General features: G+C 49.7%; 1 protein-coding gene across 1 annotated transcript; it reads left to right on the top strand.

Annotated features, from left to right (window-relative positions):
* Positions 1-379: 379 nt before the first annotated feature.
* Adck2 (aarF domain containing kinase 2) lies at positions 380-13296 on the top strand. The gene is made up of 8 exons (XM_021632124.2): positions 380-1738; positions 2928-3074; positions 5401-5529; positions 6507-6602; positions 9294-9548; positions 11314-11442; positions 12367-12420; positions 12910-13296. Exons 1-8 carry the CDS (start codon positions 830-832, stop codon positions 13048-13050), a joined length of 1860 nt encoding a protein of 619 aa, XP_021487799.1. The 5' UTR covers positions 380-829; the 3' UTR covers positions 13051-13296.
* Positions 13297-14288: the final 992 nt, after the last annotated feature.

Raw genomic sequence — 14288 nt, 5'->3', positions numbered from 1 at the left:
TGTAAGTTCCGAGGATCAAACTCGTTTCGTCAGGCTTGGCAGCAAGTATAGTAACCCACCTAATTTAGCACATATTATTACGGCCCAACAAATACTGGGCTCAATTAGTATTAGACATATAAGCCATTCCACCGCTAAGTCAGTGCAGCCGCGGATCCAAGAACCCAAGACCCACACCCGGAAGCTGAAAAACTCGCCTGCAATCCACAGGCTAGTGTAACACTTCTAAGGTTTAAACTACGCAGCTGTGAAGAGGAGTGGCAGACGCGGAAAAGGGGGTCACAGACGGTGCTTCTGCGTTTTGCGCTAAATCCCTTCAGGGACTTAGCGTGCCCCGGCACTGTTGCCCTGGTTCGCGGCGCGGCCCCTTTAAGGAGCGTGTCCTGGGCGGAGAGGGTGGACCCAGGTAACGGAAGCCTGGGGAGGCGCGTGGCGGCGCTGAGAGCTGTGCCGGGCTGGGCCTCCCCTCTGATTGCTGGTCCCCGGGGGTCGGGTGTGCAGCCTCGCCGCCTCCCGGGAGCCTGGACAGTGCGCCCCTCTCCTCTCCCGCCTCCCCGCGGCCCCGCCGACCGCTCCAGGCCGCGGGTCCGCATTTCCACCCCACTGGCGCGCGGTGGCACCCCACACTCTGCGATCTGGCGCTGGACAGCCCCGGGTCACCCGCGGCCCCTGGCTCGGGTCGCGGTCCCCTTCCCCTGTCCAGGCCTGGCTTAGGCGGCTGCGCTGGGGGGCGCGGTCCGACTCATCCCCCGCCTCGCCCGGAGCATCTCCACAAATGGCTTCCCTTTAGGTAGAGGGCAAGAAGCCTAGCCAGGGGGGCCTGGAGAGGATGGTGACCCCCTGGCGTTTGTCTGTCAGGGTCTGCTTGTCACACTTAAGATGCAGGCAGGAACTTGCCCTTTCCAGAACTCTGCGATGCTCTCGCAATGCCAGACTATGTTGGTTTCTGCTAGGGACTTTGCCCAAATTCATCTCAGCCCATGGGAATGTTGGAAATGGGGAGCCTGGCAGCTTGTGCCAGCAGAAGAGCCGCTGGAGTGACCTGGCTGAAAACGGACGGGTGGAGAATGTGGCCCAAACAGGGCCTCTGGGTCGCGTTTTACTGTGTCTCCGCCTAGGGCTGCGCGCTGGCATTCTCTTGGTGAAATTCTTCCCCCTCCTCTTCTTGTACCCTCTCACCTATCTGGCTCCTGGCCTCTCCACCCTCTGGTTCCATCTGCTCTTGAAAGCTACAGAGACCTCAGGCCCAACGTATATCAAACTGGGCCAGTGGGCCAGCACCCGGCGCGATCTCTTTTCGGAAGCTTTCTGTGACCTGTTCTCCAAGCTGCATGTCCAGGTGACCCCTCACCCTTGGGCCCGCACAGAATACTTACTCCAGCAGGCCTTTGGGCAGGACTGGGCCAGCCTCCTCATTTTCGAGACCCAAGAACCTGTGGGCTCAGGTTGTGTGGCCCAAGTGTACAAAGCGTTCGCTAGCACTGCCTTGCTGGAGAAGGACAAAATCCGGAGACCTAGGGGGCTCTCTGTGCCGCAGCTGTCCTCAGGAACCAGGGCAGTCGGCATGCAGAGAGAATCCTGGGAGAACGGCTGGAGGCCTTCAGAAAATCTTGCTGATGAAGCGTTTCTAGAAAAGCTGCTTGTCGCTACAGCTGACTGTCTTAGGTCCGAAGCAGACAGATCTGAGGCTCCTGGCCATCCACCTAAGGCAGATCACCTCATCCCCGTGGCAGTGAAAGTAAGTGCTCTCACAAGGACAATGCTGGTCTGGTCATCCCTCTCTCTGATCTGTCTGTCCCAGATCAGAAGCAGAGCCCTGTGAGAGTCACTTCCACGTCTGTCCATCGCTTTCTGTTCAGACTGTTTTCCTTCTCCAAAAATGCTTGGGAATGAAAGTGTTTTGGATTTCATGTATTTCTGGGTTGTAGATTATTTGCATATCTTTGATGAGATATCCTGGGATAGGACCCAAGTCCAAACATGAAATATGACATTCATTTATGTTTACACACACACCTTATGCATGTAGATTACAATCATTTCAGCCCATCACCGGAGGGCAGGTTTGGAATTTTTCACTTGTGTTATGTCGGTCCTTAAAAGTTTCAGATTGTGAAGTATTTTGAGTTTTAGATTTTGGATTAGGGCTCCCCAGCCTGTATTCTTGCTAGCTTGGCCAAAGCCTGTTAAATGCAAGCTGCTTCATTTCATTTCTTTTCTTTCTTCCTTTTTTTTGGGGGGGGGGGTACTGAGGATTGAACCTAGGGGGCAGTCAGACTTAGTTTGCACATTCTGGGCAAGCCTTCAACCACTGAACTATACTGTGATGCCTCATTCTAGTCTTTATTTGTAGACAAGGCCTTGCTAAGTAGGTTGTCCAGACAGGCCTTGAGGCTGAGGTTCTTCCCTCCCAACGGGCAGGATTCCTGGTACCACTAGGCCTGCTGGGCCCCCTTATTTCTTTCTTTCTTTCTTTCTTTCTTTCTTTCTTTCTTTCTTTCTTTCTTTCTTTCTTTCTTTCTTTCTTTCTTTCTTTCTTTTTTTTTTTTGGTAGAATTGTGCTATGTAGCCCCCTTGTTTGTCCTGGAGCTCACTGTGGTAGACAGGCTGGCCTCAAACCCATAGAGATCTGCCTGCCTCTGCCTCCTGAGTGCTGGGTCTCAACGTGTGTTCCTCCACAACAGGCCCTGGTTTCATTTCTTGACTTCAGGGAGCAGTGGTGTGAATAGTCTGAGGGAGATAAAAAGAAACAACTTGGATTTTGCTACTTCTGGGGTGGAGGTACCACCAAAGAGCATCATGGGTATTGGGTTACTTCCCTTTGTTTTGCTGAGAAGCACTGTGCTTCCTTTGAAGGTGGGAGCCTGTGCTGGCTAGGTAAAATGTCTCCTCCTGATCCTTTCTTGTCTCGTGGTTCTTTCTGGCAGGTGTTACACCCTGGCTTGCTCTCCCAGGTGTATATGGATTTACTGCTGATGAAGATTGGCAGCCACGCCCTGGGGCTTTTGCCAGGTGTCAAATGGCTTAGCTTGCCTGAGATTGTGGAGGAATTTGAGAAGCTCATGGTCCAACAGGTAACGCCTCTCAGCTGTAAATAGCACTTGACATAGTTCTTGCTATTAGCAGTTGCTTATGAACAGGTAAATGGTGAGTGGATAGGTCATTTCCCAGCGGGTCAAGCAGAACACGATCTATTAGTCAAGGTGGGTATTGCTAGCTGGTGAAACAAGGAGTGGTTCGGTCCCACCAGCATCATGCAGCTAGGCTATTGCTTATCTTCAGGTAACCTGAGGGAAGAGGGGAGCTTTCCTTTGAAGTAGTTTTAAACACCCCCCCTTTTTTTTTTCAAGATTGGCACTGCCATTACAAGTGGGAAAGCAGAGACTGTGCTGCCTGTCACCAAGAGCCAATGGATAGAGACAAAAATTGGACCTTTAGATTTTTTATTTTACATTTTATTTATTTTTGTGTGGGTTTGTGGTAATGGGTAGGCATGTTCATGCCACAGCCTGTGTATATAAATCAAAGGACACCTTTGAGGCGTCAGCTGTCTTCTTCCTCAGTGTGGGTCCTTGAGGCTGGGACACCCATGCCACCAAGGTTTTATATCCAATGAGCGGTTTCACTTGCCTAGAATTGAATCTTTAAGTTGTGCTTTGTTTAGAGAGCCTGTGATTTGAGAATAGAGTAACATCCTCTTTAAAAAAAAAAAAAAAAGCCCCACCTTACATATTTTTTCCAGTAGCAGACTTTATGAGGTGCCCTGGGACTAGAGAAACAAAGGCAGCCACTCATGTGGACATCTGGCTCCTGCCGGACGACTCTGGTATGAGCAGGTCAGAAGCTGCGTACTAAGACTTCATTTATCCCTCTGAAGGTTTTAAGTTCCAGGCAGTCACGTTAATTAAAAAAAATGTTTGGAAAAGTATTGGGTACCTGGTGTAGTGTCTCAGGCCTGTAATCCCAGCACTCAGGAGGCAGAGGTGGACAGATGTCTCTGAGTTCAAGTCCAGCCTAATGCACCTAAGTTCCAGGCAGCTAGGTCCTATTTTGAAAAAAAAAAAAAAAAAAAAAAAAAAAAACAGAAACAGTGAAGTATTTGAGCCAGACGATATTTGGGCTTTTGGAATAAGTAGAGCAACAGTGAATTTTTGCCTACAGTTCTGAAGGGTAAGCCCAGGGCCAAGAGAGATTCTGGTCCATCCATGTCTTAATATCGTAGAAGGGGCTAGGTCTCAGGTCTCTCATAAGGCCACTATAGAGCTCCACTCTCAAGACCCCGCCACTCTCTGCAAAGACCTGCTTGGTTATACCATGTCCTTGGAGGCTGGGATTCGAACATAGGAATTTGTGGAGGACTGGGAGGTATGTGGAGGTGTGGCATGGCTCCCACCAAGAGCCTGGTGGACATCAGAGTCCCATCACTTGAAACTCACATCTCCACATTTTACTCATTTGTCTTACATCAGCCTTTCCTGCTAGCCCTGATCCCCAGCACCTGGCAGGCTGGGTTTGAGTCTCTGTCTCTGCTCATTTGTATCATGGTGACATAGTGATTACAAACTGTCAGGAGTGAGGAGGGTCAGCCAGGCTGTTTGGGTGTCCCGCGCTCTGTTAAGACTTGAGTGAGGCTGGTGTTGGAGATGGTGGTGGAAGGTAGGGGAATCAAAGGAGGTGGATCTCGACCCGCCTGGCTGTCGTTCTAATGGGCATAGATCTCAGGGCTCAGTGGCTAAGAGCACTTGCTGCTCTTGCAGAGCAAGACTCGCATGCACGTGGTGGCTCGCAACCTTCTGCAACTCAGTTCCAGGACTTTTGGCTTCTGTGGACAACAGACATGCATGTTGTGTATGCACACAAAACACACAAGTGAAATAAACGTTTTAAACCGTCAAAGAATGTGGGCATCACCATTCATCCACATGGCTTGAGTATAGTCAAGACAGGTAGGAGAAAAGCCGGGAGGGTTATTAAGATAACATGGGGCTGGGCATTCAGCTGCAGCACTTGCTCCAGCGGGTGGAGGACGAGGCCGTCCTCACGTGGAAGCGGTGCTACCACACTGATCATAATGGAAGGAGAGGGCAGGCGGCTAGGCTAGTTCGGCACTGGGCACTAAAGAGGGCCGTCAGGTCACATCTTGGGAAACAGATTGGCTGGTATGAAGGGGTCCCAGATCCCGTCAGGGGAACTGTTGCATGGCTGAGAGGAGTTCATATGGATAGTGGGTGTTCCCGCCTTCTGTGGCAGCTTTGAGCCAGCTGGTGTGTCTTCTCTGAGCTTCCCAGCAGGGGCCAGGGGAGCTGGCGAGGGAAGAAGGGAGAACGTGCTGACCTGGGTCTCCCGGCATCTTAGAGGCACTCCCTGTGCCCACGCTCACTTTCCTCTCCTTCTCTGTAGATAGACCTGCGCTATGAAGCTCGGAACCTAGAACACTTTCAGCACAACTTCCAGAACATGGCATCTGTGAAATTCCCCACCCCGCTGCCTCCTCTCATCACCAGGGATATACTGGTGGAAACCTATGAAGTAAGAGTCTGGTTCTGCTGGTCACTCATGACTAGCCATCCTTACGGAGACTTCGGCTGGAGAGAGGATGTGGTTCTTGTCTGTAAAGCTGGGAGAGGGTTGGGAGTGGTCAAGGGTTTGCCCAGCAAGAGCAAGGCTGGTCCATTACCAGCACTGCAAGAACCCAATCCACTATACACCCAAACCCTGGGAGGAGTGAGGAGGGGAGTGGGGAGGGGAGAGCTGGTCCTGAGAGCAGCAGGCAGCCTCCGACTGAAAACCTACTCGGCCATCTTATTAGATGGTGACCGGGTGGCACTGACCCAGGAGTGACACATTGAATGAAAACGCATTTGGCGCAGAGAAAAGTGTCTCATTAGCTAATGGTGGCGCAACATCTGGGGATTTGTTTCCTAGCTGTGCGACTCTGAGCCTGTTCTTAGACTCTGGGCTTTTCTTTTATGCTCCATCTCAGTGAGTTGCCTTGACAAACTGCTAGTTGCCCAGTCTTCTGGCTGCCCTTTCCCTGTTCCTGCCCAAGCCACTATAACAGCTCATGTCTCTGTTGGATCATTCTCTTCTTGTTTTTATGTTGTTTTGAGACAGTCTCATCCATTCTAGGTTGGCCTCGAACTTTCTATGTTGCCAACACTGACCGGAAGCTCCTGTTCTCTCTGCCTCTGCTCCCAGGGCCTGGGGTTACGGGCAAGCACCACCAGGCCCAGCTCTTGGCTGACTATTAGCACCTGTTCCTGTCCTTTCCCAGGGTCTCAAGCATCTGTTTCCTGTTAGTAGCAGAGTCTATGGCTGCCAGTCCTCAGGCATGTCTTTTGAGAAGTACGTGAAGGAAATGTAAACAGATTAAAACCAGTATGTGAGTGACAGGTTCATAGGGGCTCTATGATCAGCTTCCCTAGGAAGACAGATAGATGTGTGACCTGGCCAGGGGACCAGGTGGGTGGCCAGCAGGATTAAAGCTCTCTCCCTACTGTCTGCAGGAGAGTGTCCCAGTGTCCAGCTACCAGCAGGCAGGAATTCCTACCGACCTGAAGAGGAAGATTGCACAGCTGGGGATCAACATGCTTTTGAAGATGGTGAGCCCAGGGGCTGCCTGGGGGCAGAATGTTTAGGGGAAGTGCAGGGGTTCCTGCTGGGAACCAAATGGAAGGGCCAGCCAAGCAGAGACCTGAGACTGAAAACATCAGCTAAGTGAAGCCCCCCATGCCTCTGGGACCCAAAGCTTACACTGAGTTCTCACTCTGTGATGTGCATTCTATGTGCTTCAGCAAGCATGGCATGTAGGCACTTTTTCATATGCTATATTATTGGAGGGTTCCTTAAAGCTTATACCCCCCTACAACCCCCAAACCCCAAAAAGGGGAAAAAGAAGGTTGGAAGGGAAAGGGGACATAGCCCTCTTCTTCCTGCTGGGTAGGGTCATAGGATTCTTTTTGGGGCAATGCCAATATCCATCTTCAGGAAATCCAGAAGTCCAGGAAACCAGCAAGCCAGCAAGCCAGCAAGCACAGCCATCAGTCCTCCTCCAACTCCTCCAAGCCACTGCCCCTTCTTCCTCAGGGCTGTCATATTTATACCCCTCAAAGTTCTCAGACTTCAACTAGTTCCAGCTGGCAAAGAGTCCCTCCCAGAGCCCATAAGGCAAATTATCTACTTCTGTGGACAATCTGAGTCAGTACCATATCCCACACTGGGATTAAAACAAAAACACATTTACATCCACAACAGCGGTAAGCACAGAGTTTAGACTGACAGCAGCCATGATGTTTCATGTTAGATACTGTTTTATTCATTCCTTCAGTATTTAGGGAGCACCTGCTGTATGCTAAGTGCTGAATTAAGTGTTGGACTTAAATCACTGGGTAAACCAGCAGGAAAGAAGCACGTGGCATCAAGGCCAGTACCCAGAGCTTCATTTTGTCTTTTTTTTTTTTTTTTTTCTGAGACAGGGTTTCTCTGTGTAGCCTTGGCTGTCCTGAACTTGCTTTGTAGACCAGGCTGGCCTTGAACTCACAGCAATCTGACTACCTCTGCCTCCCTGAGTGCTGGGAATAAAGGTGTGTGCCAACACGGCTGGCTTTTAATTTATTAAAAAATTTAAAATTTAAAAAGTTTGCCTGGTGTCCAGAAAGCCAGAAAGGGACATTAGAAAACCTGGAACTAGAGTTACAGCTGGTTGTAACTCCCACAGGGGTGCTGGGAGTCTAACCCAGGTCCTCTGGAAGAGTAGCCAGTGCTCTTAAGCACTGAGCCATCTTTCTAGCCCCAAATCTCTAATTAAAAAAAAGTATTTTTAGTGTGTATGTGTATTTGTGAGCCTGCACGTGCCACGTGGCATGGATAGGGAGTCAAAGGATAACTTGTAGGCGTCAGCCCCTTTGTCTGTAGATCCCTCGGATCACACTCAGGTGGTTAGGCTTGGTGGCCAGCACCTTTCCCTACTGAGCCATCTTACTGTCCCCTTAATGAAGTTTAAAACATGATTCTTTAATCCAGATGCTGAGTGTGGAAGAGTATGAGGCAGAGGAATAAAGCTAGTCATGGCAGTCATAGCCTCAGCGTGGAGCTGGGTTGGAGGAGTGAGGTGATGCAGGGAGGTGGGTTGGGGTACTGTTATGGAGGGGCCCAAAGGCAAATGGTGATTCTTTTTTTCTTTTCTGAGACAGGGTCTCATGTAGCCAAGACGGGGCTTGAACTTGCTGTGTAGCTAAGGATGGCTTTAAACTCCTGATCCTAATTTCTCTACCTCTCAAATGCTGGGATTGTGGGATCATGGCCCAGATGCACTGTCATACTGGGCTGGTGCTGATTTTGTAATATATTTGAGCTCACCATCGTAGACATCCTCAGTGAGCTGTTCTATCTCATGCCTGAATGCAGGGAAATGAGCAGGCACCTGGCCCCATCAAAAAGGTTTCTGTCACCTGTAAGGCTGCAGCAGGCAGTCTCATGGGCTCTAGGAGGGGCTCTTCGTCAGCTGGAATTAGTTCCTAGAGCAACGGGAAAATGCCTGCTTTGTTTGGGGACATACTTAGAAGCCAGAGCTGGGTCTGCGATGTGTCTGGAACCAGGTGTGTAAAAAAAGGCTACAGATGCTCCCAAACACTTGGGGAGCATAGGCTAGCACTTGGCACCCAACAGTGAATTGAGAAGCCTGGGGGGTAGAGGGCAGGGAAAGTGAGGGTGGGACTTCAGAAGCTTATTGCCTGGTGAGCCATGAGGTAGATGCAGAAGAGAGGTTGGGGGAAGGATGTTGTGGAAATGGCTGCTTTGGTTCTGAGAAAGAACTTGCCCTGTCTTGTCCAAGCCACACTCTCACTTCAGGTATTGGAGGCACACTTGAGCTATCTGTAGTCTACCCAGGTGGCTTGGACCAGAGTTGATCTGGTATCACATGAATCCAGATGTTAGTTCTGTCACCTACTACCTGGGGATGGGGAGAGACCTGGGGCAGCACTCTGGGTCTCTGCCCTTATAATTCTAGCACTTGGGAGGTAGAGACAGGAGGATCTGTTAGAAGCTGAGGGCCAGGGTGGGTGACATTGACTCTGTCTCATAAAATTAAAACCCAAACCAAATGAAATAAAAACTTTGACTTAGTTTGTCCCTGTCCAGATCATCGAGAGCATCCAGCAGCAAGGGCTTTGTGAAATGCCCAGCTTGCTGCCCTGCCACTGGCAGCTCACTGCCCGCTAAAGCTGTTTCTGCAGCTACCCTAGTGGGAGGTGGGAGGGTGACACAGGCCTGAATGGCATAGTCTCTTCCAGGTATTTGTGGATAACTTTGTGCATGGAGATCTTCACCCTGGGAACATCCTAGTCCAGGGTGCTGATGGATTGTCCCCAAGCCTGGAGATGCAGCGGCAGCAGCAGGTGAAAGTCTGTGACACGCTGGTGGCCACCATAGCACCTGCCCTGTGCCCACTGCGCCTGGTGCTGTTGGATGCTGGCATTGTGACAGAGTTGCAGGCTTCGGACCTGAGGAATTTCCGGGCAGTTTTCCTGGCTGTAGTGATGGGGCAGGTAAGACGCACTGGCATCGGCCCTTTAGGCTCCCGGGAGCAGGATGTAGTGCTCCTCAGCCTGTGCCTCTGCTGAAAGTCAGGTGTGGCAGCTGAAGGCTGGCAACCTCAGTTAGGAAGGCATTCTTCCCTCTTGCGTTGTGTGACTGTAGCTTCCCTCTCTGTCAGCAAATGTGTTGGCATAGTGGTGACAGGAGGCTAGCTTTTGAAAAATGTTATTTATTTATTTTTGAGACAGGGTTTCTCTGGGTATCCTTCTCTGTAGAGTGAGCTGGCCTCCGAACTCAGAGATCCGCCTGCCTCTGCCTCCCAAGTGCTGGGTGCCACCACCACCCGGCTTAATAACTGTAATTTAAAAATTTGTTTATTATTTGGTGTGTGATGTGTCTGTGAGTACCTGTGCTGGGCAGAGGAAGACCTTCTGGACTTCAGGAGTCAGCTCTGTCCTTCAGGGATTGAACTCAGGTCATCAGGCTTAGGTGGCAAGCACTTTATCCACGGAGCCAGTCCCTGGCTATCTAGCTTTTGATCAAACTGGCTGTCTTCCATCTGTGAGCTTTGCTGCGAGTAAAGCAGTGGCAAGGATGTACAGCGTAGAGAACATGTCCTCCACTTTGTGCGAGATGGCTGTGAGGTGCAGATGTGAGTAGTTTCCCCCAAACACCCTGGGGCCGGGCTTCAGGGCTTGGGAGCTGTTATTAGGGAACCCAGAGTTTGTCAGCTTCTGAGGAGTCCAGATGATGTGTCACAGCAAGGAGGATGGGAAACACTTCTGACTGCATGGTGTAGAATTTTTCTGCAACAAAACTCTGGAAAAAGAGGGCTGGTTGGTTTTGTTTTTAAAAATAGGGTTTTTTTCTTTGAACTCACAGAGATCCACCTGCCCCTGTCTTCAGAGCTCTGGAATTAAAGATGTGCGCCACCACTCCCAGCTAGAGAGCTGTTCTCTGTTTAAAAGAAGCAAGATTCAGGGGCATCCCAGCTTAGTCTTTTGAAGGCTCCAACTAAAGCCTGAAGCTAATTTGAAAATGGCTTTTTTTTTTTTTTTTTTTTTTTTGGAGACAGGGTTTCTCTGTGTAGCCTTAGCTGCCCTGGACTCGATTTGTAGAACAGGCTGGCCTCAAACTCACAGAGATCTGATCTGCCTGCCTCTGCCTTCCCAAGCGCTGGGATTACAGGCATATGCCACTGCTCCTGGCTAGTGCCTCCTTCTTAAACACTGGGATGCAGTATGTGTGAGGTCATCCTCCTCTGTCTAGAGTTTCATGAAGGACAAAGGTCGCAGCCACAGCAGAAAGAGCTTGGTTCTTGCAGCCATGCTGTGGGAGGTGACAGATTTTTGAGGTGATCACCAACAAAGGGCTGAAGATCCTTGGAGGCTTGGGCACTTTGGTTGGAGGGGAATCAGGGATCAGGGTTCAGGAGAAACAGCTATAGCATAGGACTAAGACAGCTCAACCCCTCCAGCCCATCTTGTAGGGCCTGGTGGCTCCAACTGGGCCAGTGGTCATCATGGTAATGGAACTTAAGCTTAAGGACCCCAGTCTTCCTCTGACTGGAAATACCCTGTGTGGCCCAAAAGGGAGAAAGAGGCTACATGCATCATTTTCGTAACAGAGACCTTAAAATCTTAAAAAGGCCTAGTGGAAAGGGATTGCGGCACAAGAACTGGGCTGTAGAAAAAACAGGGGGAGGCAACTGAGAGGCAAGAGTAAGCAGTGTGCTTGCTCTGTTCTAACAAGCCATTCTTCTTGTGTACCATCCAGGGCCACAGAGTGGCTGAGCTCATCCTGCATCATGCTCGGGCCAATGAGTGCACGGATGTGGAAAGGTTCAAGGCTGAGATGGCTATGCTGGTGACCCAGGCCAGGAAGAACACTATCACACTGGAAAAGGTAGGCAGGTGCTGTGTGCTAGGAGAGAGCTCAAGGGAGTGGGGTGCCTCTCTGTGGGGAGTTTGCAAGGAAGGTTTCTTCTGTTTCTTCTATTACTACTACTTCTTTCTTCTTCTTCGGAGACAGCCTTTCTCTGCGTAGTCTTGGCTGTCCTGGAACTTCCTCTGTACACCAGGCTCGAACTCAGAGATCTGCCTGCCTCTGCCTCCCAGGTGCTGGGATTAAAGTCATACCCACCACTGCCCAGTAGGAGGTAGGCTTTTTAAGGCAGGTAAAAAATAAATCAACAAACAACAAACCCCCAAACTTTTCGTGTTCTTATGTCTTCCAAGAAGCTCAAGGGGCCAACTGAAATCACAGAGCCCCTGCTTTAGTCAGGGAATAGCTGTTGGGGAGACACTAGAACAGGGAGGGAGGCAGCATTTCAGAGATGTGCCATAAGCCTGTGTCCCTTGTTTGGCCTCACCCAGAGTCCATGCTGTACTCACACTCTGTTAACTATCCCAGATTTGCCAAGTTGATGGCCTGCATTAGCAGGAGTGGGCATGCACAGAGTGGCCACCAGTGTTGCTGACCTGGTTTATTCAGATGGTTACAAATCATGAGTACACACACACACGGTAATATACAAGGCAAGTCTCTATCTCTGCTACTGTACTACATTCTAGTGTGTTTACTTAGGAATGTTCTTGAGTATGGCAAGGAATGGACATGGCTCTGAGGCTTCTCCTGCAGGCATTTGTGACCTGTATCTTGAGGCGGGAGTGTGGACTGTGCTGGTAAAGTCCTTTTTGTTGTTTGTTGTAGCACCTTTCTCGCCCAGTATGTGCATACCTGTGTTACTGGTGGAGAAGTGTGCAAGGACAGGACCCTGGAAGGGAAAGAAATGCTTCTGGGACTTTACTGGGATCTTTTGTTTTCCAGCTTCATGTTTCCAGCCTCCTGTCCAGTGTCTTTAAGCTACTGATGACCCATAAGGTGAGGTGCCATGAGAGAGAAGTCTGGGGAAGAGGTAGGACACAGGGCAGTGGAGTGGATAGACGATCTTTTCCTCAGCTTTTGTTTGTTTCTGTTTACATAGCAAATATGATTTTTTAATCTTCTGATACAGGCCCAGAGGGCTCAAGGCCCTTCCAGAACAAGGCTTGTGGATCTGTCAATCATGTAGTCCAAGAGCTGTAATCTTTAGCTGTGGAAAAATGTACTTAAAGACACAGAAAGGGCCCAGGCGGACGGCCCCTCCCTTACCCTCCTTGGCTTTTGTTAGCAGTGCCTGGGTGAGAGATGCACCCTTGCTGTTGGTGCTGCCAGGAGACCTAGTGTACCCTCCTGACTCCCGGGAGGGAGGTGAGGAGATGGTGGAATCCCACAAGCAGCACATGAGAGGCACAGGGTCAGTGACATGGTTGTCTAGGACACTCAGCTGAGCCCTGAAGTCTGAAAAGAACTGCTCTTTTTCTGTTCCAGGTAAAGTTGGAGAGCAACTTTGCCTCCATTGTGTTTGCCATCATGGTGCTGGAAGGGCTCGGCCGCTCGCTGGACCCCAAGCTGGACATCCTGGAGGCAGCAAAGCCCTTCCTCCTCAAAGAGCCATCATCCTTCCTGTGACCGCGGCAATCGGCACACAGTGAAGGCAGATCCTGAGGGTCTGTCCTTTGGCAGCTGAGACCTCTAAACTTCGGATGTGTGGCAGAAACACCACTACTTTCCGTGACCTAGCTTCAGGGTCTGTTTAAAAAAAACTTTGGGTTATTTTAGGGTATAAAGGAAAGGAAGCTAAAACTGGTGCCAGAGACACTATTTTAGGAAAAATATCCTTCAGAAGACAAAATACATTTACTTATTTTGTTTTTCTGTTTGTTTTCTTTCTTTAGAAAGTGTGTGTGTGTACACGTATGTGAGTGAGTATGTACAGGTACTCATGGAGGCCGGTGGCATCCCTCTGAGCTGGAGCTACATGTGGGTGTGAGCCATGCCATGTGGGTGCTGGGAGTTGAAATCAGATCCCCTCAGAGAGCAGGGCATGCTCTTAAGCACTGAGCCATCTCTCCAGCTCCCTTGTATTTTAATAGAGGCTTGTCATTTTCTACAAGTTAGACTTAACAACAATTTACATGCTGTGTGATAGTTTCTGCACAGGGCACCAAGGAAGGGTGTTACTCCTTCTGATGTTAACAGAAGTTCAGCGGTTGCAGGTTCCGTAAAGCTAAAGACTCTTTCTTGTCAGTAAAGCCAGGGAAGTAGCCGAGCAGGTTGAGTGAGTAAAGGTGTATGCAGCCATGTTTGCTGACCCAAGTTCAATCCCTGGGACCCACATGACAAGGGAGAACCAGCTCCAGCAGATTTCCTCTGACCACGTGTATGCGGAGAACAGCACACACACAGAAATAATAATAATAAAAATAACGTAAGCCTGTATCCCACATGGTGGAAGAAGAGAATCAACTGCTCAGAGCTGTTCTCTGACCTCCACATGCATGTCATGGTACATGTGTTCACACAAACACAACGTTGATAACAAATTTTAACATCATTGTTTATATTCTCAGGCTAGGTCTTACCTCGGCTCACCAACCAGAAACCAAAACAAACCAACATTTTGAGGCTTTGTGGGAAAGTCAAATTTATTCATTCATCTCGAAATCATTAGTTCTGTTTGGGTTTAACTCCTACGACAGGTTTCCTGTTACATACAAGGGCAAAGAGTTCTGTAAGTTGGCACAGAAGGCAAGTTATTAGTCATGTTTGATGTTTCCAAGTCACTAAATTCAGGTACTGTCCTTGGTAAGTACTTGACTCTTGAACATGAAATCACCATAGCAATTTTCCAAAGTGTAGGATTGATA

The sequence above is a fragment of the Meriones unguiculatus genome, chromosome 3, assembly GCF_030254825.1.
Source record: "Meriones unguiculatus strain TT.TT164.6M chromosome 3, Bangor_MerUng_6.1, whole genome shotgun sequence".
NCBI classification, from domain to species: domain Eukaryota; kingdom Metazoa; phylum Chordata; class Mammalia; order Rodentia; family Muridae; genus Meriones; species Meriones unguiculatus.
Note: the sequence above shows the minus strand (reverse complement) of the source record. Positions and strands in the feature narration are given on the sequence as shown.

Excerpts from the sequence above, each read along its gene's own strand:
- Adck2 (XM_021632124.2), top strand. The coding sequence starts at position 830 with ATGGTGACCCCCTGGCGTTTGTCTGTCAGGGTCTGCTTGTCACACTTA. Across the intron at positions 6,603-9,293 it reads TCAACATGCTTTTGAAGATG|GTATTTGTGGATAACTTTGT; the intron begins GTGAGCCCAGGG and ends AGTCTCTTCCAG. Across the intron at positions 9,549-11,313 it reads TGGCTGTAGTGATGGGGCAG|GGCCACAGAGTGGCTGAGCT; the intron begins GTAAGACGCACT and ends TGTACCATCCAG.